The sequence below is a fragment of the Stigmatopora nigra genome, chromosome 3 (assembly GCF_051989575.1).
Source record: "Stigmatopora nigra isolate UIUO_SnigA chromosome 3, RoL_Snig_1.1, whole genome shotgun sequence".
NCBI classification, from domain to species: domain Eukaryota; kingdom Metazoa; phylum Chordata; class Actinopteri; order Syngnathiformes; family Syngnathidae; genus Stigmatopora; species Stigmatopora nigra.
The window spans coordinates 13,953,301-13,981,281 of record NC_135510.1 but is presented as its reverse complement, the minus strand read 5'-3'; the positions used below and the strand labels follow the sequence as shown (position 1 = coordinate 13,981,281).

General features: G+C 38.6%; 1 protein-coding gene and 1 long non-coding RNA gene across 4 annotated transcripts in view; one reads left to right on the top strand and one right to left on the bottom strand.

The window, feature by feature from the left end:
- Nucleotides 1–27,981, top strand: part of tspan4a (tetraspanin 4a) — an 84,624-nt gene that overhangs the window by 12,390 nt on the left and 44,253 nt on the right. Inside the window, exon 4 of one of the 2 annotated variants that reach the window (XM_077712997.1) lies at nt 6,816–6,895. In XM_077712997.1, the coding sequence (XP_077569123.1) occupies nt 6,833–6,895 (63 nt within the window). In that variant the 5' untranslated portion in view covers nt 6,816–6,832. Of the gene's footprint in view, nt 1–5,336; nt 6,896–27,981 lie in introns of those variants that run through there. The other variant, XM_077712996.1, reaches the window with a different exon arrangement.
- LOC144194144 (uncharacterized) lies at nt 4,613–26,438 on the bottom strand. Of its 2 annotated transcripts, XR_013325843.1 has the most exons (4): nt 25,929–26,438; nt 19,604–19,685; nt 6,029–6,192; nt 4,613–5,946 (listed from the first exon to the last, which is right to left on the bottom strand). It is a non-coding gene; the product is annotated as an uncharacterized LOC144194144 (long non-coding RNA). The 2 variants fall into 2 exon arrangements; XR_013325842.1 differs by lacking the exon at nt 19,604–19,685.

Below are 27,981 nucleotides of genomic sequence, written 5' to 3'. Positions count from 1 at the left end.
CACCAGTCAGCGGCCGTGGGATTGTAAGCGTAAATGGTTGTCTGTTTCATTGTGCCCTGCGATTGGCTGTCAACCATTGTGGGATGACCTGCTGCCCGCAGTTGACTGGGATAGGTGCCAGCACCCCTGGTGACCCTTTTGTGGCATGGAAGATAAATGAATTAATATTTTATTCAGGAAATGGTATCTTATGGCCCTTTAAGAGATGTACAGTAGCATGAAAAAGGTTGTCCATTTGAATCTTATTCTTCCCTTTATTCATTTATACATATTTTAAGACAATATAGTCCATACCATTGAGACAAAATGTTACTTAGTTTATTGTCAGAGTTTGGGTAAGGCGTGTTTTGTAAATTTCATACTTTCCATGTGTGGAAACTAATATAGTATACCCTTAGGTCAAACTGTGAACTGATTAGTAGTCAATGTTTGGTTAAAGTATGATTTAGAAATTCCATCCTTTCCAGTCTGGAAACTCATGGAAATTGATTTTCATAAATCTGATTTAAGTCCATCGCTTGATATCTGTCTGAGTTCTGCTGTCCCGTAAATCAGATTTCCTACTGTTTAATGTCTGAGGGAATGAATTCTAATGGAGAAATCCAATTTGCTTTTAACTCTACACGACTAGATATATAATCTACACTCTTGTTTTGTGCCTCAAGAAGTCAACGTCACTTTTTTGCACAAGCTCTGCATCGCTGGGATCATTTTGGTATACGCACATATACGCACATATACGCACATATACGCACATATACGCACATATACGCACATATACGCACATATACGCACATATACACACATATACGCACATATACGCACATATACGCACATATACGCACAGACACAGAGTACATTTGTCAGTTCTTCGGCAGAGTTTGATTGGCAAACAACCCCGGCCTTTCTACGAGGAATTATTATCAGAATATTAAGCGCATATCTGACACAAAAGCATCATATCTGCAGGTGTTGGAGGTCATCATACTATAGATATGGGACATCAGTCATAACAGAGTGGAGATATGTGAGTAAGGATGAGAATTTATGAAATAAATTCATAGCTCAACTTCCTCTGACACGTTTCTGATATTCTTATCATTTTCTGTGGCGGATAAAAATACCACAAAATGAGGTCTGATAGTTAATTTCTTTGCATCTCCGCGATCGTCTGTGTTTCGTAATTAGCTCTCACGAAGGAAGCTAATGAGGAAGCCACTATACAGTGGAAGTAATAGTTTTATCTTGTGAACAGCTTGGATTTCTTGATGCTACCATAATTCACAGTCGATGAGCCCAATTCAATTGAGCTATAGTTCTAAAGCACCAGACTAGGGTAACATGCTCCACTGCATAAAATTATGGTCAGTGGGGGTCTGGGTGGATGAGTTGGGTGTGGGTAAATTTGAGAGGCTATTAAACACCTTCGTGGACTGATGCTCTCATCTAACATCTTGATGAAGGTCCTTAACCATTTTGTATTGTCATTCCATTTAAACTTGTTTTTACTTCTTTCTCTGTTGTTTCAGTGAACTATGTCTCAAAAAGAATTCTTTAAAAGTGCACCAAGACATTTGCCCAAATAGTCATTCATTCATTTTCTAAATTGCTTATCTTCACAAGGGTCGCAGGGGTGTTGGTGCCTATCCCAGCAACTATGGGCCCTAGTGGTAGGATTAATGTGGAAACTGAATAATAACTGAATAAATCATGAATCATACTAGAATGCTCAAATATCTTAATGAGCCCAATCATCACCACTTCTACTAGATATCTTCAAATTGGAGTGATCTCCCCCAACATTCATTCATTTTCTTAATCACATATCCTCACAAGGACCACGGGGATGCTAGAGCCAATTTAGCCTAACTAAGTTAGCAAACTGGCCTACATGCATGTTTTGGGGATGTGGAATAAAACCAGAGCACGGGAGAACAGGCTGTAAATCCAAACTCAACACAGTGAGGACCAATCTGGGATCGAGCCCTTGACCCCAAAACTGAGAGGCCGATGCGCTAACCTTTATGAACACCGGGCCGCACAATATCGCATTATATGTAGATATAAATATATTATATTATAATACAGCATATATCAGACAATGAAACAAGTTCCTTCTTATTTAAATGCCTCATGAAATATATGGTTTTTGCATTATTCAAATCTTTGATTAATTCTCAAGGTCAACGTTTTGTTATATTCGGAGTAGAGCACACTGTTTTGTAAATGTGCCAACCTTCATTATCTCTGTTTCTACCTTTCAACATTACTTACTGGGATCGCCTCAGGTGAAACAACACAAATTAAAAAGGAAAGTTACAAAAAACAGCTATCCATCCATTTTCATTGCCATTTATGTGCAAGCCATTGAAGGTGGATCTCAACACAGGCCCAGAGACGATGAATAATTTGTATAATTTTTATTTAAACAAAGCTCAACCAAGGGAAAACATGAATATAATTAAGTACTACACTGAGGGAGCACGTCGAATATGAGAAACGTACACATCAGTAAGCAACGCAATAATCTGACAAGAGCTGATGGTGGGAGATATCTTTAAATACTGTGCTCTGAATACACCACAGGTGTGTCACACGGCTCCACCCAGCTCAACCAGTAATAAAGGAGAGAGAAAAGATGAAAGCATCACGCAAACATGACCCTTTTCAGGGGTTGCCAATTGATGGCGCAAAACAGACAATTGCATCAAGAACTGGATGCCAGTCAATCACAGGCTAACTGAGTGGGAACTGAATCATGCTGCCTGCATGTAAATCAGGGAAATGTGAATGGCCAAACTCTCAGAGAACCATGGAAGTCACACCACATTTAGTGATACATGTCTAATCAATACCTTGAATTGGAATGTGAGTATTTATTGTAATGTCCAATACACTCTGGGTTTGTCCCGTGAGGGTCGCCACAACAAATTCACTTTTTCTGCTTCACTCTCCCCTCTGCATAATTCTTCCTCTACACTAGCCACTTTCATATCCTCCTTTACTACATCCATGTAGCTTCTCCTCTAGCCCTTTTCTCTGGCAGTTCCACCTCTAACATCCGTATACATCTTTCTTGTCCCTATCTGTCCAAAACATTGAAGTCTGGACTCTCTGACCTCATCTAACCTTCACTGTCCATCTTATTGACTCATTTCTAATCCTGTCCAAAGGGTATTCTCAGAAAATCCCAGAATGCAGTTTGCTTCTATATTGGGACATGTTGATGGTAACCTTTCTGAACAAAACAACAAGATACCAAATCAAATGTATTATCAGATGTGTAAGAACAACAGTAATCTTGTTTGCTTACATTCCAACATTCTACCCTACAAACAACAGTGATTCATTTGTGTTGGCTTTTGAGAAAATCCAATTTTGTATTCTCTTCAAATTGTGTATTCTTTTTTAACCATCCCAAATTCTATCTTTAAATAGTTCAGTTTTAAAACACTCTAAGAGCTGAAAAAATATATATTCTCAGGACATGCCAGCTTTAAGCAAAGGAAAACAAACTCGATACCGACTTTAGACTGCACCCTAACAGCAGAGAAACACTTCATTTGTCTGTTTGATTATGGTTGTCCATTCACCAGTGGCTTCGATGAATGTATATATACAAGTAGTACTTTAATGGTGCCTTTCTCTAGGAAATGTCATAGTTATTACCACAGATAAGGTCCATCATGCTATGTGTTGTGATGGTAGGTATGTGTTTGTACATGATGAGGCATGTCATCTGCTGTGTGAGTTGTCACACTAATTTGTATGCGTGATAGGTATGGGGGTGAGAGATAGATAGAGATAGATAGAGGGAGTGAGTGAGAGAGAGAGAGAGAGAAAGAGAGAAAGAGTGGGAGAGACAGTGAAAAAGATGGAATTGGAAAAAATGGGGCGTGGGTATAGAGAGAGATCAACCAGAAAAAGGAAATAAAAGCAAATACTTGGGTGGAGGAGGTGTGTTTGTTTTGGCAAAAACATGAATGGCAACATAGTTAGGAAATGATGATCCAATTTCTCTTTTAATGAGTTTCCTGCTGTTTAGTTCATCCCATTCTGTATGTTTTGCAAAAAGGGTGCAGATTATTGGAATTAGTATTTTCATCACCATAAAATTGGGACACATATACTTTTATCATGTGCTCGTCTTTATTACAATTTAATTTTTTTCTATATGAATACATTTGTAGAAGGCTAAACTAAACGAGGCATTGTTCATTACTTTAGCACTATTTGGTGTGCCCCCCCCCCAAGAAAGATTCTCATTTATGACATCTAAATATTTTCCTTTTATTTTCAGTGTTAATTTTCCAATCTGAAATATATAATGATGTTTTAAACATAATAACACTTTCTCCAGATCAGTTGATTACTGATTCATTAAAAAGCCAAATGTTGCTGTTATCTGTGTGTTATCCCACAACAGACAAAACATTTTGGTGTTTTTGTTAATTGATTGAATTATTTATTTGAACATGATTTTTAAAAATATGCAAAGGCCTTACGTTACAATGTGTATATATATAAAAATGTAAATTGAATACAAAACATTCCATTACAGCCTCACAGTACAAAGACACTTGTGAACTTTAGTTTGCCATTAAAAAAGATGACCATGCTATAAACATTCCTCATGCAGGACAAAGGCCACTCAATGCTAATGAGCTTTTATAGTTGCTGTTGTTTGTCTGTGCTCGGGCCCCGCAATATTTCATGAGGGAGTAACATAAGTTCAAATGTCATGCTTGCGAGTCATATTCAATCTACTCATGAGACATAATACAAATCCATCCCATATTTAATTAAGCCATGAAGTTACTTTATTTAGCAGCTTTGAAACATCTCTCTAATCCTTTAAAGAAACGAGCAACGTGGTGGAGAACATCCATTTATTTTTGTGTGAATACAATCTGAATGGCCATTTTATATTGATTTGAACCTAATAACACGTGATTTAGGGTGCAAATCTGTGTCCAGTGCACCTCTGCAGACGTTGCATGAGATGAATCCATGGGGAGAGTGAGAGAAGCGAGGATGGAAGCCAAGCATGCACTGCGTGGTTGGGTTTGTGTTCCACAGCAACCTTTGCATGTGCAATGAGTTTTAGGCAAGAAGCAAAGAGCAGAAGAATATGAAGCACTGGCGCATAAGGAGTAATCTTCACACTCTTCAGAGGCTTTAGATGCACACTTAGAATGGCTTTATATTACCTTCAACAGTACATGGTTAGGTATGATTGGCATGTATTCAAGAGAGGTTGGGGGCTGCAAGAATGCCATTGGATGCGCTTGATAGTTGGGAGTGGCTAAAATATGAATGTTTGTGCCTGCCTTTTGCTTCGCCGTCTTTTCGGGACAGCTATCGAAGCGACGTGGTATTGAGAGATTGCGCATGCTGAGCATCTGAGCGTGTGTGAGAGAGAACAAGAAAAATCAGAGTTAGGGAGGGGGAGCTAGTGAATAGAGAGGGAGGAAGCCTCAGCCTCAGAGACTGGACCAGCGTTCAAACACTGCAGTCTTTCTTTTGCTTCTGTGAAGAAACTCTCCCTCTTTCCATTGCTTTTCTCACCGGATCTCTCCATCTCCATGCTCACCTAAAGAGGAGGAGACTGATGCCCTGTAGCGCAAGAAGGAAGGACCAGAAGACGGGACACTTTGCCTTACTAATGAGAGTCTGGACATGAATTAAGCACCGTTGCGCGACAGAAAAGGAAGACAATATGAGGGAGTTAAAGAAGGCGACTCGATTGTGCGGGCAGCGAGGAAAGAGGACGAGCCACTAGAGACTTTTTGGGTAGAGTTGGCAAGTTAGGGCAGAGGTAAAAGAAGAAGGGGGTAGGTTAGGGGATTCAATTCAGAAAGATTACTTCCCTCATGTGCATCTTCTCCATCCTTTTGTGCTTGTTAATGTTCCATTCACACTCCCGCGTGCATCTGTTTCTTCTCACTGCATGTAAGTGAAATTAAGTCTTTTACACATTCAGTGCTGAGCTGTGAGTCACGGTTTGAGCGCATGTTTGAGAAGTTACCGAGGGAAGGTGATCAGCAACTTCTCTTGGGACACGGTAGGAAATTCTCATTCGGAGCAACTGGGCTTGAGAGGATGGAGGATGTCAAAGCCCTCCAATCAGCTGCCTGATTAAACGGATCCGCGATGCACCTGCTAGCCGTTTTATCTGCCAGGGCGTGACACCTGCGTTTGAGGGATTAGAGGTGGGGAAACAAGGAGGGTCAGATGTGTGCGGTTGGATTATGTCCGAAACACACACGAATTACACAGGTGTTGTGGGGGGGGGATTATGTAAACTCTCCGGCTGCATGCAGTGACATTATCGGCTTTAGGATTCAGGTGAATGACAGAGAAATATCTTGAACAGATTAATTTTTATCAAGCTACGACTCTTGGGATATAAATTAATCATCTGATCCAGGATTTGAACGTGTTCCAAATCAAATCTGAGGTAAACTGAGGATAGGCGAAAAAACTTGCCACCCACTTGTAACATCAGCCATCAATGACTTTGGCTTCCTGATTGTGAACATTACTGACCCATTTACGGCTAAAAACTTTCAATATGAGACGCTCCAGCACGGATGAGACGCCATACCGGCGCAGTCCGTCTCTGGACAGCAAACCTGATACGCCGCCGTTCTCCTCCGGCTTCCATCGCTTCAGTGGAGAGTTTGAGTACAAGCGGCCCCCTTTTGCGTTTGGCTTCACTACCACCAAGGGGCCGCAGACCACCAAGGGTCGCTGCAGTCAGGGCAAGAAGTATGTGGTGTTTTACCTGGACCTCTCCTTCATATTCCTCCTAGAACTGCGGCGCTGCAGGATGGCGGAAGGTTGTATGATGGCCCTGCGTTATGGGATGGTCTTCTTCAACCTCCTCTTTTGGGTAAGTCTATATATTTTGTTTATTTACATACATTTTAAGAGTGTGCATGACTTTTTGCCAGCTTTGGCTTTCATCTTTTTAGTATGCTTGCTATGTTGTAATGATGTCAAAGGAGAATGTGAAGTTCATGATTTTAGAGGTGGGCAAATCTCACTGTGTGGGCAAGTTAAGCATTTCATCTCCCATTATAAGATGCCTAAAGTGTGGGTGTACACAGACTTGTTTGCTGTATTAAGCTTTGACTTACTCGAAACTGTATTATATGCACTTAATCACAGTGTGATCACTGTGCAATAAATCCTTACTTGGATTTGGTTTCCTCTACAAGTGTGCACCTCAGCATGAAGATGTAAGCAACTGTCTGTCTGCAGTAGCTCAAAGATCTTATCAGTTTGCCAAGGAGCTGTAGTGTTTCGTCTGCCAGTCAACGGCACACTGATAACCCTGGAATATATTGCATTCACACACAAAATTTAAACATGCCGTATTACCCCAGTGTGCATCACATATACTATACTAAAGATGCTCTTCTGTGCAGCAAACTTTTATTTTATTTCTTTATTTTTCTTAATAAGGCCTCTTTCATAAGAACTCTTCGAACTTGTCGCATAGTTTCCCTGGTCCACATTTCCCGCTTGTGGGCACTACTTTTGATTTGCTGTATTGTTCTGTTCTTCTTAGTAGTAATGGAATGAGCTGAATCCTGTAATGCAATCTAGTTTCTAAGATGGAATTTCCCTGGGGCATTAAGCAACCTCTTCACTGCCATATCTTCTAACTCCTATAAAACTAAGTGAAAGTGAGGTCACAATGTGTTATTAGCACAGCTGAGTGCAATTTTGGGTCAGTGTGTTTGTGTGCGGTTGGTGTTTGCGTGGTTGTGAGTGTCGTGAGAAGAATTTAACCATTTGACCACACTGAGTTTTTGAAAAGCCAATCATAATGTAACCAACCTCAGGTAAGACCTGGATAGGTAATTCTATATAAAACTTATCTTGAGGTTGATAATGAAAACTTTGGCAAGTAATGTGATTTACCCAAACCAAGGTTAGTTCAATATTGGGATTAGAATTGCTAGTTCCAAGGTTCATTAAACTGGGGTTCAGTCATTGATTGCCATGTTAAAAATGATGATAGACGGTTCAAATATATAGATTCTAAAGTCCTCATTGAATTTTTTACTTGAATGCATCTACTGAGAAAAAGCTGATCTGGTTAGATAAAACATCCGGACAGTTCTTTTTAAATATCAAGGTTATACGCTGAATCTCTAGCGTGGTTTAAACGTAGCATACTGCCTCGTTGAGCATGGCCAGATTGCTGTCCTTCATTTGAAAGTGTTTCACAGAAACACGCACACTTTTCAGCAACAAATCTATACTTATAATTCCATGATGTACCTCTGGATGAAATAGGTTCCTATTTCATCTACAGGTACATCGTGGAATTATAAGTATAGATAAGTAATGTTGTAAAACAATGTATACTTTATAAACTGCAGTACAATGCAGAAACTCTGAATATCCTATACAGGTGGTTGCATATTAATTGAATGATAAGGTTTTAGTCTCTTATGTTAAAGCGCTACAATCAAGCAACTTTTTCCTGATTTTGTAAATTTTAACGTGTAGTGAATTTGTGCAGCTCAAATAATTGGATATGGGCTCGGTGTGCCTTACAAATTTAAAATCCAAAAATGTATTCATTATGTAGGTGTTGTTTCTTAGTAGATTTCATTAGTTGATTACCAACGTCTAAGAGTACTTTGACTTTTAAAGACTATTGCAATCGAAAAACAACTGTACAATAAATACCTGTCTTAGATTACAGGATCTGAACTCCTAATGTTATGCATAAATCATGGGGATAGTGAACAATGGAATGCAAAGGACAAATACACTTTTGACACTGACACAGCATTCTAAATGAGCTGTTGTGAATGTGTGATGTATAAAGTAGAAAAGAAGAAATACATGCACTCACAAACACATTCATCAAAATAATTAATCAAGCATATTTGGATTTGAAGGTAATTTTGTTTGAAAAGTTATTTTTCCAATAAAATGTAATAACATTAGCAAAAGAAATAATCATTTTGAAGTAATATGACAGCTGCCTGGCTCCACTGTTTATTTTGTTTTTTTCTCTGTAGTTCGTTTGTTCAAGATACAATTTAGATAAAGAAACAATTTGAATGTTCCAAAATTACTACTTAGAAAATGAAAAGCGACAACCTGTTGAGACCAAAAATGCAGCCATGAATCTTAAGTAATTGACTTAATACAATCCACAAACTGTGCCACAACCTCATCTTTCCAGCGCGTTGGGCTCACAGTTCTGGGGGCCTGGGTTCGAGCCCAGGTCAGTCCTTTTGTGTGGAGTTTGCATCTTCCCCCGGATGTATGTGGGTTTTCTCTGGGTACTCCGGTTTCCTCCCATATTCCAAAACATGCATGGTAGGCGGGTTGGAGACCAAATTGCTCCTAGGGATGAGTGTGAATGGTTGTCTGTCTCCTCGTTCCCTGCGATCGCCTGGCCACCGATTCGATTCAGTGTGCACCTCCCTGTGGTTTGATCCCGAGGATCAAGGCTCAGAAAATGAATGAATGAATGAATGGACATTTTCCCTGCAGGCATAATCTGTGCGGTTTCTATCGGCTGCCTTATTACTGTTCATTGTTCATTGAAGCTTTAAATCTCATCTCATCTCATTTTCTGAACCACTTTATCCTCATTGGGGTCACACAGGGTGGTGGAACCTATCCCAGCTGACTCAGGGCAAGAGGCGGGGCCACCCTGAATTGTGGCCAGCCGATCGTAGGGCACAAGGATACGGAAAACCATGGACGCTCACACCCATACCTATGAGCAATTTAGAGTGTCCAATCAGCCTACCATGCATGTTTTTGGAATGTGGGAGGAAAACTGAGTACCCAGAGGAAACCCACGCAGGCCCAGGTAGAGCATGAAAACTCCACACAGGTGGACGCGACCTGGGTTTGAACCCGATGGCTGCGAGGCGGACGTGCTTACCACTATCTTAAAATGTAATATTTAAATGTATGGAATCAAATTAAAATCACAACAGGTGTCTTTACAGGAGTTACAAAGGCTCATAAGTGGAAAGCAGTTAGCACGGTACACAATGATCAAAAGTAAATGACAGCATCAAGTGGGAAGCTCAGAGGAGAAAGAAAGCCTCACTAAAGTCAGGCTCCATTATTTCATATCACCATGCATTAGTCTACAGCTCATAAGTGCAATCCGTTCAAGGTAGTTGCACTCACATAACGTCAGTGATAAAGTCAACAACTCTCAAGGCAAGTGCTAGAGGCAAGACATGCTGTCAAACTAGAATATTTTCATGTTGTTGGTCAGATGCTACGCTGAAGGCAAAAAGACTATAAGACTATAACATGTGTATGATTTGGTTGTCAGCAGAAGGCTGACAGCTTCTCTGCGCCCACACACAATCTGCAACTTTACTTGAGTTTGTTGCAGTAGAACAAAATACTGACAAGTACTACACCACAAGAGATTATTTGTTAGCACTGCTGCTTTGAATCTGGTACTTGGGTTTAATCAACCTAGTTGGTCTTTATCTGAGTGTTTTTACACAGTGCAAACAAATGTATCTTGGGTGACTCTGATCAATTTACATTCTAATTCTGTATGTGACTTGTGCAAGATGGAATAGAAATATTCTGGGATCATTTCCTCAAAAAGTTACTCCAGGAACAACATTTAGCATAAAAATACATCAATCAAATAAGAAACTACACAATGGTATTTTGGTGTTGATGCACACTTTGGGATGTGTTCCTCGCCAATGCAAAAAAATTGCCATAGAAACAGAGACATTCAAGGCTCCGCTTTGTATTGGTGTGTGCGTACGTCATATCCTTGAAAAGAAAAAGAATAGCACTTTTACTATGTGTGATTGTGAAGTATTAAAGTCAAACATTGGCCAAGTGCATTACAGGTTGAAAACATTGCATCTTCACTCATAGTGTGAGACATTTGCATAAAATTGCAACAGTGAGATCCTAAAAAAAATTGACGGTACCCATCGCAGGAAAGCACCACGAGGATTGAAAATGGCCCCAACTGACAATAAATTCCAAAGCACTTTTCTTTATTTTGCTTGGAGAAAGGGCTTTTTCTCGCTTTTGGAACACGTTTTGAATAGGTTTGTGATACCCCTTTCAACAGTGTGTGATTCCGGGACAAATATGCAAGAGATATAAATACAGGCTGTAGGAAAAGCCTTAAGAAATGTTCTCTGAAGTTGTGTTGACTTGTCGTCATAATGTAGGTCAGAGCCCAGCGGAAAACTCAGAGATTGCCAGAGATGTGAATGGATTGCATCCGTTTCCAATAATTTTACCAGATCAATAGAAAATTGCCCTAATAGTTGTGATCTAAGATATGTCTGACCTGCCTTGTTCAGCCCTCACTGCCACAAATTCCATCGATTTTAAGCAAGACATGAAGACGTGTACAACATGAGAAGCCAATTTAATCGAGTGCAGCTTTCATTTGCTGAATTGGCATGTTTGTGCATAGAGAATGCAACAAACAAACAAAACAAAAGCCACCTATTCCATGCTTTTCCTAGCGTTTGATGAATCCTTGAAATGGAGCCAGGACACAAGGGATGTCTTCACACTGTTTTTTTTTCATCCTGTCATTATTATTACTTTGCGATTAGAGCAGCTATCCTGTTTCTATTTCTCTTCACGATCAGTAATCAAAACAGATCAACTTCATAGGCCACAGTAGGATGCCCAAATGGATGTTTTGAGCAAAATAAATTAACAGATTCACACTCCCACAATGCCTCACATTTCCACTTATATATGCACCTCAAGTTTTCCCTGCTTTCACATAGATCATTAAGGCTGACCACTGGACGATGAAATATAGCCGAAGCCCAAAGTCTTGAGACACACCCATTTGAATCAATTTATTAATTAATCATGCTGTTGGACTAGATGCTCACTAAATCTTAATCCCACAGCCTTCCAGTTCTGTTTGGATTCTATTATGTCTCACTGTTCCGTCATGAAATTCAGCCAATTTTGGATAATTGAGTTTCATTGGAAGCCCAAGACACTGAACATTTTATAGCTGTGATGAAATAATTTTTAGAAAAACAACAACAACAAACGTTGTAATTACAATAGGGCTTTAAGACTGAGGCTGCTTGGGCATTAATACCATATATTTAAAAAGCTAATTATACGTTTAACAGTTGGATGAACCATATCAATACGGATTCTGTAAGATGGACCTATGTGAAATCGTATAAATTGAAAATTTAAAACATTTCAAAATGTATACAAAATTGCTTGACTTGCACAAAACAAACCTTTACTAATGACACTATTGAGAATACACTTAAGTTTCAAGTTATTTATTCATCCATTCATTTTCCATACCACTTATCTTCACAAGAGTCACTGGCTTTCAAGTTGTTTAACTTCAGTTGATAGTGTTTCAATCAACTTACAGACCTTCACAGGCTAACCAACCTTGACACATTTTACAGACCCATTACCTATTACGGACACAATTTATAAGATGCAATTGGGAATATTTAATAATTTAGGTACATAGCAGACAATAAAATCAGATGGAGAAAATTGATGATCTTGGATAGATTGAAGGTATAGGACGTGTTAAGGGACTGTGATGTTAGATTCCATTAGGGGTCAGAAAGGGATCTTAAAGTAGATGGTGAGGAGAAAGTCGGCATGGCATGATGCTATTTTGACATGACTACTTTTGAGTAGGTTCAATTCAAATGAGCTCTTTACAGGAATTGCCCTGAGTTACTCACACCAAATCAGCCTTTTGCCAGACTTTTCTTACAGCTGTTTCTCACAGTGAAAAGGGTCAAATACACCTCCAGGGTGCCACAGAGTCATACTTTTCTTGGCAGTGAAGAAAAGTCACTGAGTTCCCTCTAATTAAAATTTCACAGTAGAATTGTTTGTGTATAAATTCGGCAAAAAAATAAAATAAATGGTCATTGTAAATTGTAGTGTACCCGGGGCCTTGCTTAAAATGAGTGAATGAGCTTTTACCCAACAAAGAAAACAATAAAACTAAGTGATGTGCTGACTCTTTTGCCAGTGTCAAGACTTACAATATTTCTTACACTTTATCAGCCTACATTCAAGTATTTCAAAAGCTTGTCATTTTCTCTCTTAAAATTTCCATACTGAATTTAATATTTCAAAAACAATACTTACAATATTTCTTACACTCTATCAGCCTACATTCAAGTATTTTAAAAGCATGGCATTTTCTCTCTTAAAATTCTATACTGAATTTAATATTTCAAAAAAAATACTAAAGACAAAAAGATATTAAACTGTTTTCAGATTGAGTCTTAGACCAAGAGAGGGATGCCCTGGTAGCAATTGATTTTCCAATGACATCAGAATCTATGGATGTTCATTCATGCATTCAGTTCCAACATCGCTTATCCTTGTCAGGCTCCCAAGCTGCGGGAGCCCATCCCAGCTGAATTCAGGGGAAAGGTCGGGTATACTCCAGACTGGTTGGCATTCAGTCGTAGGGAAAACATAAGAGAGACAAAAATTCAAACTCACAATCACACCGCCAACGAGTAGGAATTGATCCCACGCTGCCTGCACTAGAGTGAAGCGAAAGAGACACTGCTTCTGTTGGTTTTTGATGTTCAAAAGATGATTATTGTTTCCCATGGTGTAAAACATCCCTCAACACAAAAGAAATACCTATAATCTACTCCCGGAAATCAACTTCTATTCATTGTAAACTTGTTTTTCTTCCTTGCCTTATTGACGAAATTCTGGTTGAAAAGTGGTTCTTCCAGGAGCGTGAAAATTTAAATTTTTGGTTCACAACAGCATATAGTACTGAGTCAGCCCAACATCAGATAGTAGAGTCATCTGTGTAAAGACTGGTACTACGGCTTTTCAGAGCAAAGATTCTTACACTGCTATAAAATATAAATAAGACAAGTCTCCTAAGCGCTCTGTGTTGAATATCATTTCCAAAAGGATAAAATGAATCTCTCCTTGACACACTGGGTTCCTTCAGGAATGGTAATGATAATCTTATCATCTATCCTCCACACAGGGAAAGATTTTGACCTGGCAGTCATTATTATTGCTTCAATAAAAGTCAGGGATCAACTTTGAACACCAAAGTTTAGTTAAAACACAACATTTGTATTCATTAGACATTGCTCTGTTAGAGCATTGCAAATGATTCTTGCAAGCAATGCATGTATTTACTGGCTTGGAACCATGGACAAAATGGACTGGAACTCTTGATGGAAGTGTAGTACTCAAACAAGTTATAGTGTGACGTAAGCTTTTTGGGTGTTTGCAAATTTAGCTACTTTATGCATCCATCCATATAATAGTATTGAAAGCATTCAACTTAAAGGGTAACCTGGCAAAATATCTAAAAAGATGTTTCTTATTACATTTTCCCGGATGCTCCAACCCCAAACACATTCCAAAAACATGCATGGGAGACTAGTTGAACTCTAAATTGTCCCTAGGTATGAATGTGAGGTTGAATTAATGTTTGTCTCCTTGTGTCCTGCGATTGGTTGACAACCAATTCTGGGCCTCCCTTGCCTGCTGCTCATAGTTGGCTGGGATAGGCTCTAGCACACACGCGACCCTTGTGAGGATAAGTGGTTCAGAAAATGAATGAATGGAAACAAACAAAAATAAATTTACAATATTGACCTACCCCCAATTCTCCCCCTCCAGTTCACTTGGCAATGTCTACCTTGCCCGCCACAAGGCCATAGCGTCAATTATGATTGTTCAACCAGACGTCTTGGTCAAATACAGTTTAGTTCCGCAAAGGTCACATCACCCACAAGACGCACTTAATTTCTTTTCATATTGCTTTGGCTCAGTTCAAGAGGTTTGCCTGGCAATATGGAATGTTTCAGGGACACAAACAATACCATTGTGAATATGATATAAGAGCATACCAGAAAGCAAACAGTAGGGTTTTTTTCCTTGAAAGAACGATAGACGAATGCACAAACAGCCCACATTTCGTCACTGTTGGACATGTCATTGCACCACACCACAATGTTTGAGTTACTGTTACGCACCAGCTTCAACAACACAACACCTTGAAATAGGTTAGCTGTGCTTATTGGCAACATTATGTCTCTCAGTGGCATTTGTTTCATTAATGAAGCCTGGTAGCAGTTTGAAATTCTTTTTTGAATATTCTAGTGATATATTAATTTTGTAACACACCTTGTCTTTGTCATACATTAAGGCATGGTGGTCTCATAAATGTTAAGTCATATTGAATATCTGCCTTCCTTTAGCAGCTACTTCTTCTTATACGTTTTTTTTTTACAAGTCCAATTTTTTACAATGTGCGTAAGGCTAAGGAAGCCAGTTCAGTAAAAATAATTCTGGAATTTCTTCTATTTTGACAGTAACAAGAATGAATGAAATGTAAAAAAAAAAAAAAAAACATCCAAACTATTCACTATTGTTGTCTGAAATCTCAAAATCCACCCCGCACACACACAATCAGTGCAAATGATAAAGGTTACATCATCATTCCAAATCATTCTCAAAGGCCTTAGAGCAATGAATAAAATGTTGTGCTGACTAAACAGTTTATTTATTTGGTTATTTGGTCTATTAAAATGAACATCAACTGAATCTGCATCCCCATATCTTTGTGCCTGACAGTTTATTGGTACTTTTCCAAGAGAATAAATACTGTCACCACTAAGGCAACTACAGTTGGGACCAGTAGCAAAAATACGACAAAAATACACAGGACTTCAAGCTCAACAAACTAAAATATTTGACCTTAGATTGGACCTGCTTACCATTACCGTATTTTCTCACATATACACCATATTTGTAACAGAAAAAAAATATGACTGAATCAAGAGTATGACTTATGCTTTTACTTTACTGCAAGACAAGATTTTCCCTTCAAAGTTACACATTTGTACCCCTTATTAAAGCCGTGAATAAGGAGGTGAACATTGTGAATAAAGGGGTGTCTTATACGAGAAAAATCATGAAATTAAACAATTTTACGGTAATTTTAAGGGAACGGGTTGTACAGACAAAATATGGTATGTCATTTGGTAACTTGATCCATCTGAGGCCCTCAGAATATCATTTCTACTTCTCTCTTGTATTAAGATTTTATAATAGTTATTTCTATTCTATTGTATATACCAATTAATGCTAACATTATTGATTTGATTACTTAGGGCTGATAGGTGTAGCGCAGCAAAACAACAAAAAGGCTTACCATATGATCTGTATTATCTGTACATTAGAACCTATGTGCATTTAAAATGTGTTTTTAGCAGTTGTTAGTTTCATTCAATGCACAATGTTTTCCTCTTCATCTTACAACTACTAAAACCTTGGCTCATATTTTCACTCCCATGAAATCTAAAGCCACTCAAGCCCCTTTCAGACATGTAAAGAAGTCCGGTAATGTGCTGGGATTTACCTGGTTTAGGAGCAGACTGTTATCTTTGAATGGCACTGTGCAGTATTTTCTTGCTGAGCAATGCCAGTACGAATGTTTGAGACATATTTTCTTTGTATTATTATTTTTTTCAAATGAATGTGATTGAGGACTTTAAGTTCATTAATGAAGCGATCTGACTGGTTTAATACATTAACAGAATCTATAAAAGAAAGTACGTAAGCATGTCGTCATGACTGAGTCGCACACTGCATATGAAACTAAAATCCCGACCGAGCCTGTAGAGTACTCTTTGTTACCTTTCACTAGGTATGAAAGCTCCGAGCCGGGTAGATTCCGAGTGACGTTACTTGGTCATATTCTGGTATGTGTGAAAGCAGCTTTAGTAACTTGGTCACCAATCAAGGAAGTATGAAACCTGAGTGTCTTTTTTCTGCTTAGCCATCTAACCTTTGTGTTTAGAATGAAATGTTGTGCAGATGATTCCTCATGTAACTTAGTATGGGTATTTATAGTTCAGGTCTACATACTACTTGTAGTACAATTACAAATACTCGTAGTATAAGTACACATAAGTACTAGTTGGGATCCGATCCATTTAACCTGGAAAGGGACACTTGTTTTTCTTGACTTCTTGGTGACCAACTTGAAAGGACCTAAAATGTCTGTTATAATATTAATAACTTTGTAGAATGATTTTTGTGTGTAGGGCTCAGCTCCCATTGGTTTTCACATCAGTTATAAATAGAACAGAAATAAGCTTATTCAATGTAAGGTCAAAGAGCTCACTGATGTAGGGCCTCTCTTTACAAATGACTCTTATCATACTTGCATAGTGTGATTAATATTAATGGTCATCTAGTAATGTACGCTGACAGACCGGAATTGTGAAAATGTTAAAATATTAATTTAAGATACTTGAAGGGTAGATGTGTCAAAATGATGTGTAGCGCAGTGGAAAAACAGCATACTGGGGCGGAAATCAGCACTTCAGTCCAGACATCCCTCTTAATTTGGCCACCATGAATGGCTCATTGATTCACATGCCGTAGACCATGAACCGCAGCCCACTTCTGGAAGATCCTTTGAATGGAAATCCAGCCACTGAATCAGATGGTGGTAAAATCCACATGAACGTTACCCCTATATTTAGTCTTTAGACATGTATAAAATCCAAAAGACAGCTGGGATGTTTTCAGATACATGCATAATTCCAAGAATGAAGCTCCTGGCAGCCTGTCTCATTACAGGTGGAGACCATATGGAACTAATAAGGCCCATCACCAGACCAAGTAAAAAAAAAAAAACACTTCTTGACACACCTAATTGACAGAGTGCTTTCATGGCAGGCGTTTCAGTTTAAGGCACAGTGCAATCCCTGCTGGAATGCATCCAATGTGAGATTAAAAATGAATAAGTATGGAGTTTGCCAGTTCTCCCTGTGATCATACTTCGTCTTCCTTTCCCATTTTGAAATATGTATTCCAAATCATGCTCATTTGATTAAAAACGCACGGAAGTGTGTTTTCGTGAATTGGTATTTTATCAAGATCTATTGTAATTAACAAGGGAACAGACCCATGTGATCTTTACTAAATTAGTTGCAATATAATTGGAACTTCTTGTCCACCTCTAAATTTTTTTTTTTAATTATATAAATACAACATCGTGGAAATACCTCAGTATTTAAGTTGTGGATATATTTATTTCATGGCAATATGAGGTTTGAAGTGCTTAAAAAAGATCACAGCCATGACCTGTGACTCCACCTTCTTTACTAAAGTGAATAATTATGCATCACCAAATATTTATAATTTTTAATAGTTCCCTTTATGAATGCAACTACTAAACACACTAAATGAATGTTTTAGTTCTTCCCAACATTCATAATAGTTTTTTTTTTAGAGCGAAATACTCTAAAAACATAAAAATATAAATATTTCATGAGGGGAATGTTATCAGTCTAGTTAATTTCACAGTTTTGGTTCGGTGTAATTTGCAGTCATTCTTGTGCCTCATAGTGAAAGATTAAAGATCACACAAGAATGTTTCGACCGGCAATTAAAAGCCTAATTTAAACATTTTAAAACATGAAAAATGCATAAACTTATACACATACGGTAAAGAAAGCCTTGCTCTTTTTCAATACTTCCTCCACCTAATGTCTTTTTTGATCTTGCGTATACTATCGCAGAAATATATTCTACTTTACAATAATTAGAAATGAGCATCAGTTTTGTCTTCTTCCGCTTATACTGGGTCAGGTCACAGGGCCAGCACCTTCAGGAAGCCCAGACTTTCTTCTCCTCAACCACTATATCCAGGCCTTCCAGGAGGATCCCAAGGCGTTCCCAGGCCAGCCAGGAGGCATAGTGTCCCCAGAATGTCTTGGATCGGCCCCATGACCTCCTCCAGGTGGGATGTGCCTGGAACACCTCATTAGAGAGACATCCGTTAGGCATCCTAATCAGATGCCTGAGCCAACTCATCTGGTTCTTACCGATGGAGAGGCAATGGCTCTACTCCGAGCCCCTCTCGGATGGCTTCCCCTTTGGCATTGCACAGAAAAATATACATTTGTGAATGCAAAAGGCGAGAGGAATCCCCCCTTGTCGATAAACAGATATATGATCGGTCCAGTATGCAATTCTCTTTTGCCACAAGGCTCGAGTTTCTGTCATGAAACAAAAAAAAGAAAAGCTTTATAACAAAGACATTTCAAGGATTTTCACAGTGGAATGAAGGAGCAGTGGTAGGTCTCCAGGTATTTATACCAAAGAAATGATCAATTTGATCTACAAGATAACCACAGCTCTGACACTGAAACTTGCTGTGGGAATATGGGACTGTCTAGATTCTTAAATGCTTTACAGTTGACATCCACTTTCAACATCAGTGAATGTGCGGTAATCCCCTGTGTGGTCGTCTTATTTTCTCATAGTGTCACTTTTTAATTTTCAAGTTGCCATCATTTTCAAGTTGAAGCCCTTCACTATCTACTAAGAGATTTCTGATGGTTAACCTAATTAAGTTCAGGGCATGTTTTAAGCCACAGCAGAGTTTTATGTAAAGCCACGTGTTTAACAAAACTAAACACAAACTGCTCTATGCATAGTAGATTTGGGAGATTTAATATAATGGTCCCATAAATGATATCCACAAACCCTTAAAAAAGGCTCATCTAAAAAGTGAAGTTATTTTTCTTACTATAAGAGTACTGACATGAAGTGTTCCCCAATCACCAGTCTGCAGATCCAACCACTCTGCAAGCCAGTTGGTGCTGGTCCACCTGAGAAATAAATTTAATCATTTTAAACTACACATAGATGAGACACTGTTGACGCTCAAGTATGGAGACCAAAACGAAGAGATATATTGCATCTCAGTGTTACCAGATCAGAAAGGTAGTTTTTGACCTCATAGCCCGTAAATATAACCCACAAAGCTCACCGGGAACCCGCCCAAACTGTGAAAACTGCTGCACCTATGCACACATGCATTCACTCATGCACTGTGAGTGCATAGCCAGACCTGAGTTGCCACTGGAGCTGCACTGTCCCATCCGACTCAAAGGTTGTACCTCAACGGCTTGACCAATCTTTGCTTGGAAGAGCTGCTGAGTTACAGGAGCACCGAGCTGTTCTCAAGGAAGCAGTCCAGGGCATAGCTGTCTTTGTTTTCTGGGTGTTGCTGACAGGGCTTGGTCGAGGACGAGTCCAAGAAGCTGCCCTCTATTGCTGGACGTAACACAGTACAGCTTGTAGCACAGAAACCCAAACAATGTGCACGTGGGTTATCTGCATGATGTTTCAAGAGCTTTGTGATCATGATAAGTAACTATGACACCATTCACTGAAACCCGTACGTACAGCCTTTTCAATCTTATGCTCCTACTTGAAATGTGAAAAGTCGCACATTTCTTGAGAGATAAGGAAAGATAAATGCTTGGGACTTGTTTCTTATGCCACCATGTTGCATTCCACATCTCTGTCCTTGTTCGTCATTGCGCGCCCCTTCCCTGCTTTTGTCTTTAGTTCTCATGCGGCTCCTGATCCGTGAGAAAATAGGAGAGTTTACTTGTCAGAAAGAAAAAAGGCTGGGCTTCTTTACTGATTGACTTCTCTAGTGGGTATGAATTTTTATTTATAAAATTCTCTCAGGTTTTACTGTATGGTACTGCAGTTTACAATGTTTTTTTTTTTCTCTCCATGTTGGTAGCTTAGAGTTTAGATAACGACAAAATTCGACCATTCTTTTCTCAGCCAAATATCCGGAAACAATAGTAATTCTAATTTTCTTTTGCCCTTATAGTTTCTTATCTACCATGACTGAAAATAGGCAACAGGGTAAATAAACAGCAACAGTGATTTATGTGGAAATGTGAAAAGGTTCAGTCACAGTTGCAGGCAGAAAGCGACAGTTCAGTTTTTGCTTATGATGAAACCAAATTTACGTATGCTCGTCTTTGTAATCCAAATGAAAAAAAGCACGCTTGTGCATATTCCCTTACCAAAACATACACACAATTACGTGCACACGCATAATATTGTAGCCCTGGAGGGCTCCCTTCATCTATGATCAGCAAAAGATAAAACCAAGTTGATGAGATTGGATTATTATGATAATCTTTTCTCAGGTTCAGAATCAACAATTACACAAGCACACCTTGAAGTTTTAAGCAGACCGAATATGAATATGAAAAAAAAGTAATGTTAAGTACAAAAAAATGCCACATTCTAACAAGTATATTAAAAGCTGACACTATTCTGCAATATTTCCCTATAAAGAGATGTGCAAAAAAACATCAAAACACGGCCCAAAAAACAGTAAGAAATTATAATTGTGGGAGGATTTTTACCCAGTAGAATACAGTACACAAAGCGAGAAAGCCTTGTGTGGGGTATATGTAAATGAAGCCAAACAAAAGTAAAATGACACATCCAGATGGCTTGGAGAAAAGACTGGGCATGGAGTGATAGGGAAAAGAGGAACGAACACTATCCACCAATAGGGGGATTTGGAATAACGAGACACAGACGGGGGAGAATGAAAGAACATGAGAGATTGTGAGTAGTGGCTTCGTAACCGCCTTCCTTCATGTACCGTAATAGAGACCTAGTTGCAGCGGTATTAACCAAACAACTGCATAGTGGTGCAGTGGCGACTCCAAACAAGGTAGTTGCACAGAACAGTGGATGCCTGTGTGCCTTGGGACCTGTGCTGAATGCAGGTAGTGTGGTGCAGAGCCAGAAAGGGTGGTAGAACAGGGTGGGGGTGAGCGTAGGTTGTAGGAACAGGTGGGGAAATAGCAGGTGGTGGAAGGCAAAGAAAAAAAATACTACTGCACAGCTTGAAAACCTATCTTTAGCAGGTTTTTGAAATGTTACAATTTCATTTAAGTGATAAAGCTATTTTCTCTTCTAAATGCTTGCTGATCCTGGATTCATCTGTAAATATGATTTCTTGGTTTCTACAGGCAGTCAATATTGTAACAAGATACTGAACCCCCAGTTGCTTTAGATCACTGTCAACTGTGCGGGAATGAGAAAACGCTGCAAGGGTAAATGTGTGCCACCGTAGTGCCGGAATTCCGGCAGTAACTATTTTTGGATAAGCCCCATCAATATATTCGTCTGTTTAGGGGTGGTGGATGCTGATGGTCTTGCGTACTATAAATTACAAGCGGACTTGTTCACAAATGAACTGAATTTAAACTGAGCTCTTTTCCTACTTTGTAATCTTCCATGTTCTTAATTTATTACTCGTACTCTTCCATCCAGTTCATACGTGCAATATTGGGCACGAATGCAACTGCCAATGATGCACCCTGCTCTAACTTTGTGTCAATCCAGTTGTTTTTTTACATTAGTAAACACATTTTGGAAATTGCTCAAGCTATTGAAAAATGAAAGGAAAAATCACCTGCGACATTCACTAGAACAGCATCAAGTCTCCATGCTGTTGTTTTTTTATGATGTAATCTTGCCATTTTATCATAAAGAATCTGCTCATATACCGCAAAAAATTCTGTTGTGTGGACATGGTATCCGGGCTAGACAGTATTCTTGCAGGTGATGTTTTTTGTTCAACTGTTGCGGGTTGGTCATAGTGCCAAGTGACAGAATACATTTCCTGATGTCTTATATTGGTTTGCAGGGTGGGTGCATGGGAGGCAATCCTCGCCTCTTCTCACCAGTTCCTTTGAAAATTAATTGCAATGCGAGCGACATGGCCTCCTGTGTGTTGAGACCATGAGTCATTCATTTTTCATCTGCCTCCAAAGTTCTACTCGGTTGTTAAGACCAAGGCTTGATTTGTCAGACTTGAAATAATATAATAATAATTTTCCGAAGAACTCATACTTTATTAAAAAAGTAATACATGTCCCGTATTTTTTGGGACTATAAGGCACAAGTAAGTATAAGTCGCACCAGCCAAACAATAATTATTGAAAGACAATTTCTCGTAGTAGGGTATAAGTCACGTCAAAGGAAAAATAGAAACATGGAGAACAACAGATTCAATAGGCCAGTTTTTCAAATAACTATAAAAAAATAATAGGCTGTCGGGGTTCAGAGAGGAAAAAAAATACATATATAAATCCCACTTGAGTATCAGTCACAGTCATAGCCAAAAATGTACGATTTATAGTCTGAAAATACAGTGATCTTTGTGAGTTCAACATCACCTTTAAATCAGTAGTGTTTCATAACACTTAATTTGGATAACAAAAGACATTAAAACTCAACAGGTTTTATGATTGTGCTGCTCTTGAAAATCTTTCTTTTGGAAGCTCATACTTTGCTGCACACTTGACTCTCAATACACGGTTCTTGTGTTGCACTTAACCCTGAAGTTTAAACCCTATGATCTCAAGCAAATATGACTTCCAAGTCTGATGTGCAAACATTGGGCGAGCTACGTTCAATCTTAGCAAATCATTTTTTTCCAAAGATAAAAACATCACAAATAAAACTTTCTGCTTCAAACCAACACGCCAGTTTCTCAGACACAGTTTGTCTGGTTTAAAAAAATGTGTTCGTGGCTTACAGTCTTCTTTCTATGGCAAACATATAATGGACCTCTGGTAATCTGATTACATGTTAACGTGTCTTTGACCAAGATTTTAATTTCGTCTAGCACAACATTAAACAGCATAGTCTTGTTTTGTCATAGGTATGTTCTTTGACTGGCCTGATCTGACTAAATGGTCGTGGGGGGAAGTATTTTCTATACAATAGCAACACAGAGATGCAAGATAGACAAACTGCCTCTGTAGGGATTTGTACATGAAACATTCAAACAATCTATTTAATCTATCTAAAGATGAAAAGGTTATATTCACATAGAGACAGCCTGTCGGTCTTGTTTTGTCACAGCTTCTAGTTTTCAACTAGGACTGTTGCTGATCAAACTCTGTCTCAATGCATAACCATTCTTATTGTACCGTTATTGCGCTGGCGCCTTGGGCGAACATTACAAGGCCACACAAATGAGACCTCAGAGGCCTTTAAGGCAGCTTTGTCTTGTCTTTGACAAGATAAAACATACAGCCCAAACACAAATGTCCTCATGAATTTTGCATTTCTGAAAAAGGATGTGGGCCGTGAAGAAGAAGCTCATATGTGCAGCAAGAACCAGTAAATTGCCTGATTTGGGAGTTTTTATAATTCAAGCAGAGTCTGTAGTAGTGAAGCCAATTGCCACGGCATCTTGATCTAATCTAATCTGACTAATCTAATCCTGCTATGCACAATGTGTTTGTGCAGTATTTTGCGTGCATTTCATGGATAGACACAGCAGTGAACTGAGGACTAAGAAAGAAGAAGCAACACATTCTTTAAAGTTGTTGCTTTGAAAGCACTGTAATGCACAGAGCAACAATTTACAAATGCCGCAATAGCTTGGGAAATCCATTGCTCAATCATTGCCCCTTTGCTCTCCTATTTACTGAGGCATGCTAATGTCTGCAATCTTTCTCTGACCAGCAATTATTAGACACCGCACACATTACTACAATTCTAAATTACTTCAAGACTCTGTCACATCGCTTCATAATTCTGGACAAATTATTTCTTCCAGTTAAAGTGCTTTAAATGCATCCATCAATGGAACTTAACTCGTATTGCTACGAGAAAAGAAACTGCAAAACAAGATGTCAATTGACTCATGGAGAATTAAGATTTCATATTTGCATCTGTTATATATACACAGGATGATGCTTAAGATGTTTTCTTATCTACATAATTACAAAAAATGATTGGGTATTCAGGTGGGGCTCTTTAATTAGGCCCTCATTTGAATTCTTTAGATATTGACAGATTTTGCATTGACGCCAAAGTACGGAAGCACTTTGGCATTTAAATGAGAAGCATTGTCTCCATTGTAAACCTATTTAGGGAAAGACGGACTAGGGATCTTAGCAGGGGTGTGAAAGTTTCACTTAAAAAAAACTGAACAGAAACAAACAATTAAATTCATATTTCAAATCACAGTCTGTGGTCCGATTTCCGGGACAATTAATGAAAAATATGTATACGTAAACAATTTGGTTTAACACATAGTGTCAATTTAACCCCAAATATGTTAAGTTACTTCAAAAGAAATTAGCAAAGCACAAATATTCATTTCAAAGTAGTACTTTTTAAAATAATGATTTGAAGTCCAATAGACAACACCAGTCAGGTTTAATGAACATACTTCATTTAGAGAAGATAATAGACTTACTACAATATACCAAAGGGAGATAACAGTTATTATAAAACACAAAACTGTCCATCTGGTGTGACCACTTAACAGGTTTAAAAGGTTAAAAAACATAAAATTAAATGTATTTAATATATACAAAAAATATGCAAAGTTCCATTTTAGCATAATTCATTTTTTGCACTTTGTTCATATAGTCACAAAAACGCATTCATATAGGATTGTAACTTTTCAAGTATATAGTGCTTAATTCCTCCGTGCATACATTGCACCATAAAAAAGGGCCAGTCTTGATGTCGAGACTGGCCAGGTTTTACAGTTTCCCCCAACTTGCAGTGTATGTGTCGGATCTAGGGATCGTGAGTGGGAAAGAAATCAAACTGCTGTCTCTTGTGTATTATGGAAAGGATTTTTCCCTTCTCATCCACTGGAAAATCCCAACCTTACTCACATTTACAGTTCCTCAATATATATTGATGGCATCTAGTACCTACTGAACAAAACCTTGTTCAGTCTCATATCGAAGCAGGGGGGTTTGTGAACTACCAAAGTCTCTTGTGCCTCATACTGCTATCAAATGGATTAGGGCGTGAGAAAGCATCAGTACCAGATGAACCGTGACTGTTGCTATTTGACAGTCGAGGTCAGTACAATTGGAGCCTTGGCATTTAGTGAGGTCTTGACTGACCAGTTCACTCCTATCTTGTTGCTGATTCACAAAATAACATGCAACAATGCAAGATAACCTCTTGACATCTCATTTGGAACAGTGCTCTATTAATATTTAAATATATAAAAAAATATGAATAAAATACATCGTGCTCACCAGAGATGTTGATTATTTATACAGTAGATCATAAAATGTACTATCCTTTCTTGTTTCCTGCTTGGAAGCTGACTGTTGTGCTTATAAAGCATGTGCTGCTCTCAAATTGACGAATTAACCCTCTGCTAACAGCAGTCTTAGCGGATGGGTAGGATAGCCTACGAATATCTGATTTTTTTTCCCTTCCCCATAGGAGGCTGTTCAAATGTTTAAAGGTTTCATGACATAATGACAATAAAAGTACTCTACTTTACTCTACATCAGCCTTTGGTTCTCAAATCTAACTTAAATGATGCCACTGTAAGCCTTTGATCTGGCCTGTTTGAGACGATCTTTAATCTGATCGGGCAAACGGAAAGCTCATGTTTAATGGTTTATAGAGTGTCATGGATTAGCACAATGATGGATGATTGACGATGGATATGACGATGAGAGAAGCTGAAATCTAATTGGGCAAAAACATAACAAAAAAATGTAAAATAAATACTGGGAAGCAGACAAAAGGCACACACAGACCGAGAATCCGGTCACAGTATCACTAAGTGAGATTTGACTCCATGCTGACTATGCATAAGTCAGACAAATGCATCACTACAATATCAGCAACTCATAAAAATAAATTGATAAAACTTAATTGATGTGGTAAATTTACATCAGCGCTTCTAATAGTGCTTAGTTTTTTAATGCCCTGAGTCAACATTACCGGTATTGGTTTGCTCAAACGGTATAGAATGATCTTTTGAGGTAAAATAGACAGATTTAATTTATTTGGCACAAATCAGCAACATACAATTACAAATTAATAAAAACTAAAAAATGAAATTTGAAAAACATAAAATCAGCAAAACAGTTTAAAAATGGATAAAAAGCAAAAGTCTTACAATAGGATAATGGAACAGTAGGGAAAGTTATGAATATGATTTAAGGGAGCTAACCATCTGAGAACACTTCTGATTTTCAGCTTATTTGTTCCAGAAATCCAGAGAATAATAACAGAGTCCCCAACCCTTCTTAGTTCTTGTTCTTGGAACACACAACAAACCAGTTCCACATGATTTAAGGCAGGGATTTCCAAACAGATCCACAAGGGCTACTTTTGGCCCCGAGTAGGTTGAGGGATCTTTTTCCTTCAGATTTAATGGCACATATCGATAATCCATCACACATTTTCTAGAAAATCTTTTTACAGCTAAATTAAACTGTCATTGTGACAGGCTGAGCTGTCAGGGAGACTGTAGAAATTGTCATTGTGACAGGCTTAGCTGCCAGGCAGACTGTAGAAACTTATTCCAAAAGTATTGGCGCTTATCATGCCCATGATCACCACATTATACAATCATTGGCTACGCCTGAATTCCAGTATACAGACACTCTTCCTAGCTTTACAGACTGTATTTGATCAAAGCACTGCATCTTTAGGGTTATTCTTTGGCTGTAAAAGCCCTTGAATTCTTCTTTTCTGGTCCAGTCCCCTGTACTTAGTGCATATGCCTAATGAAATATTCAACGCACAACCTTCCATCTTGTTGTAGGCATAGCCGATTGGGTACACAGCATTAGCATGCTTTGCAGTGTAGAATCCTCCCTTTTCCAGTCAATGCCCCGAGATTGGTCTGATTAAGCTTTCCTCATGTACTGTGTATTTGTGCACACCTTCATACACACACCAATAGGAGTATTTTCCCACATTGTGGAAGCTATTTGACAAACGTAGTGGTGATGGGAACTAGTCGTGGCGTGTGCTGCTGTTCCACAAGGAAGGTGACAATGAGATATAAGGAGAAGTTACTGGAGGGAGGTGACACAGTAAGCTTGTAACTGTGACTCTTGGGTAAAGTCAATGATGTGGGTGTGGAGAAAGGGAGGATGGGGCAGACAGAGTCAGTGTGGTAATAAAAAAAAATAGATAAAAGACCAACACAATTAACATTAAGGATTAAAATGTCACAGAAGTCAGCTGGGAATGACAGATGCAAAATATAGACTTAATGGCTATGTGTAGTTGTAGCATCAAAGAAGTAAACACACAAGAGAGTTGGGACAATCAGATTTC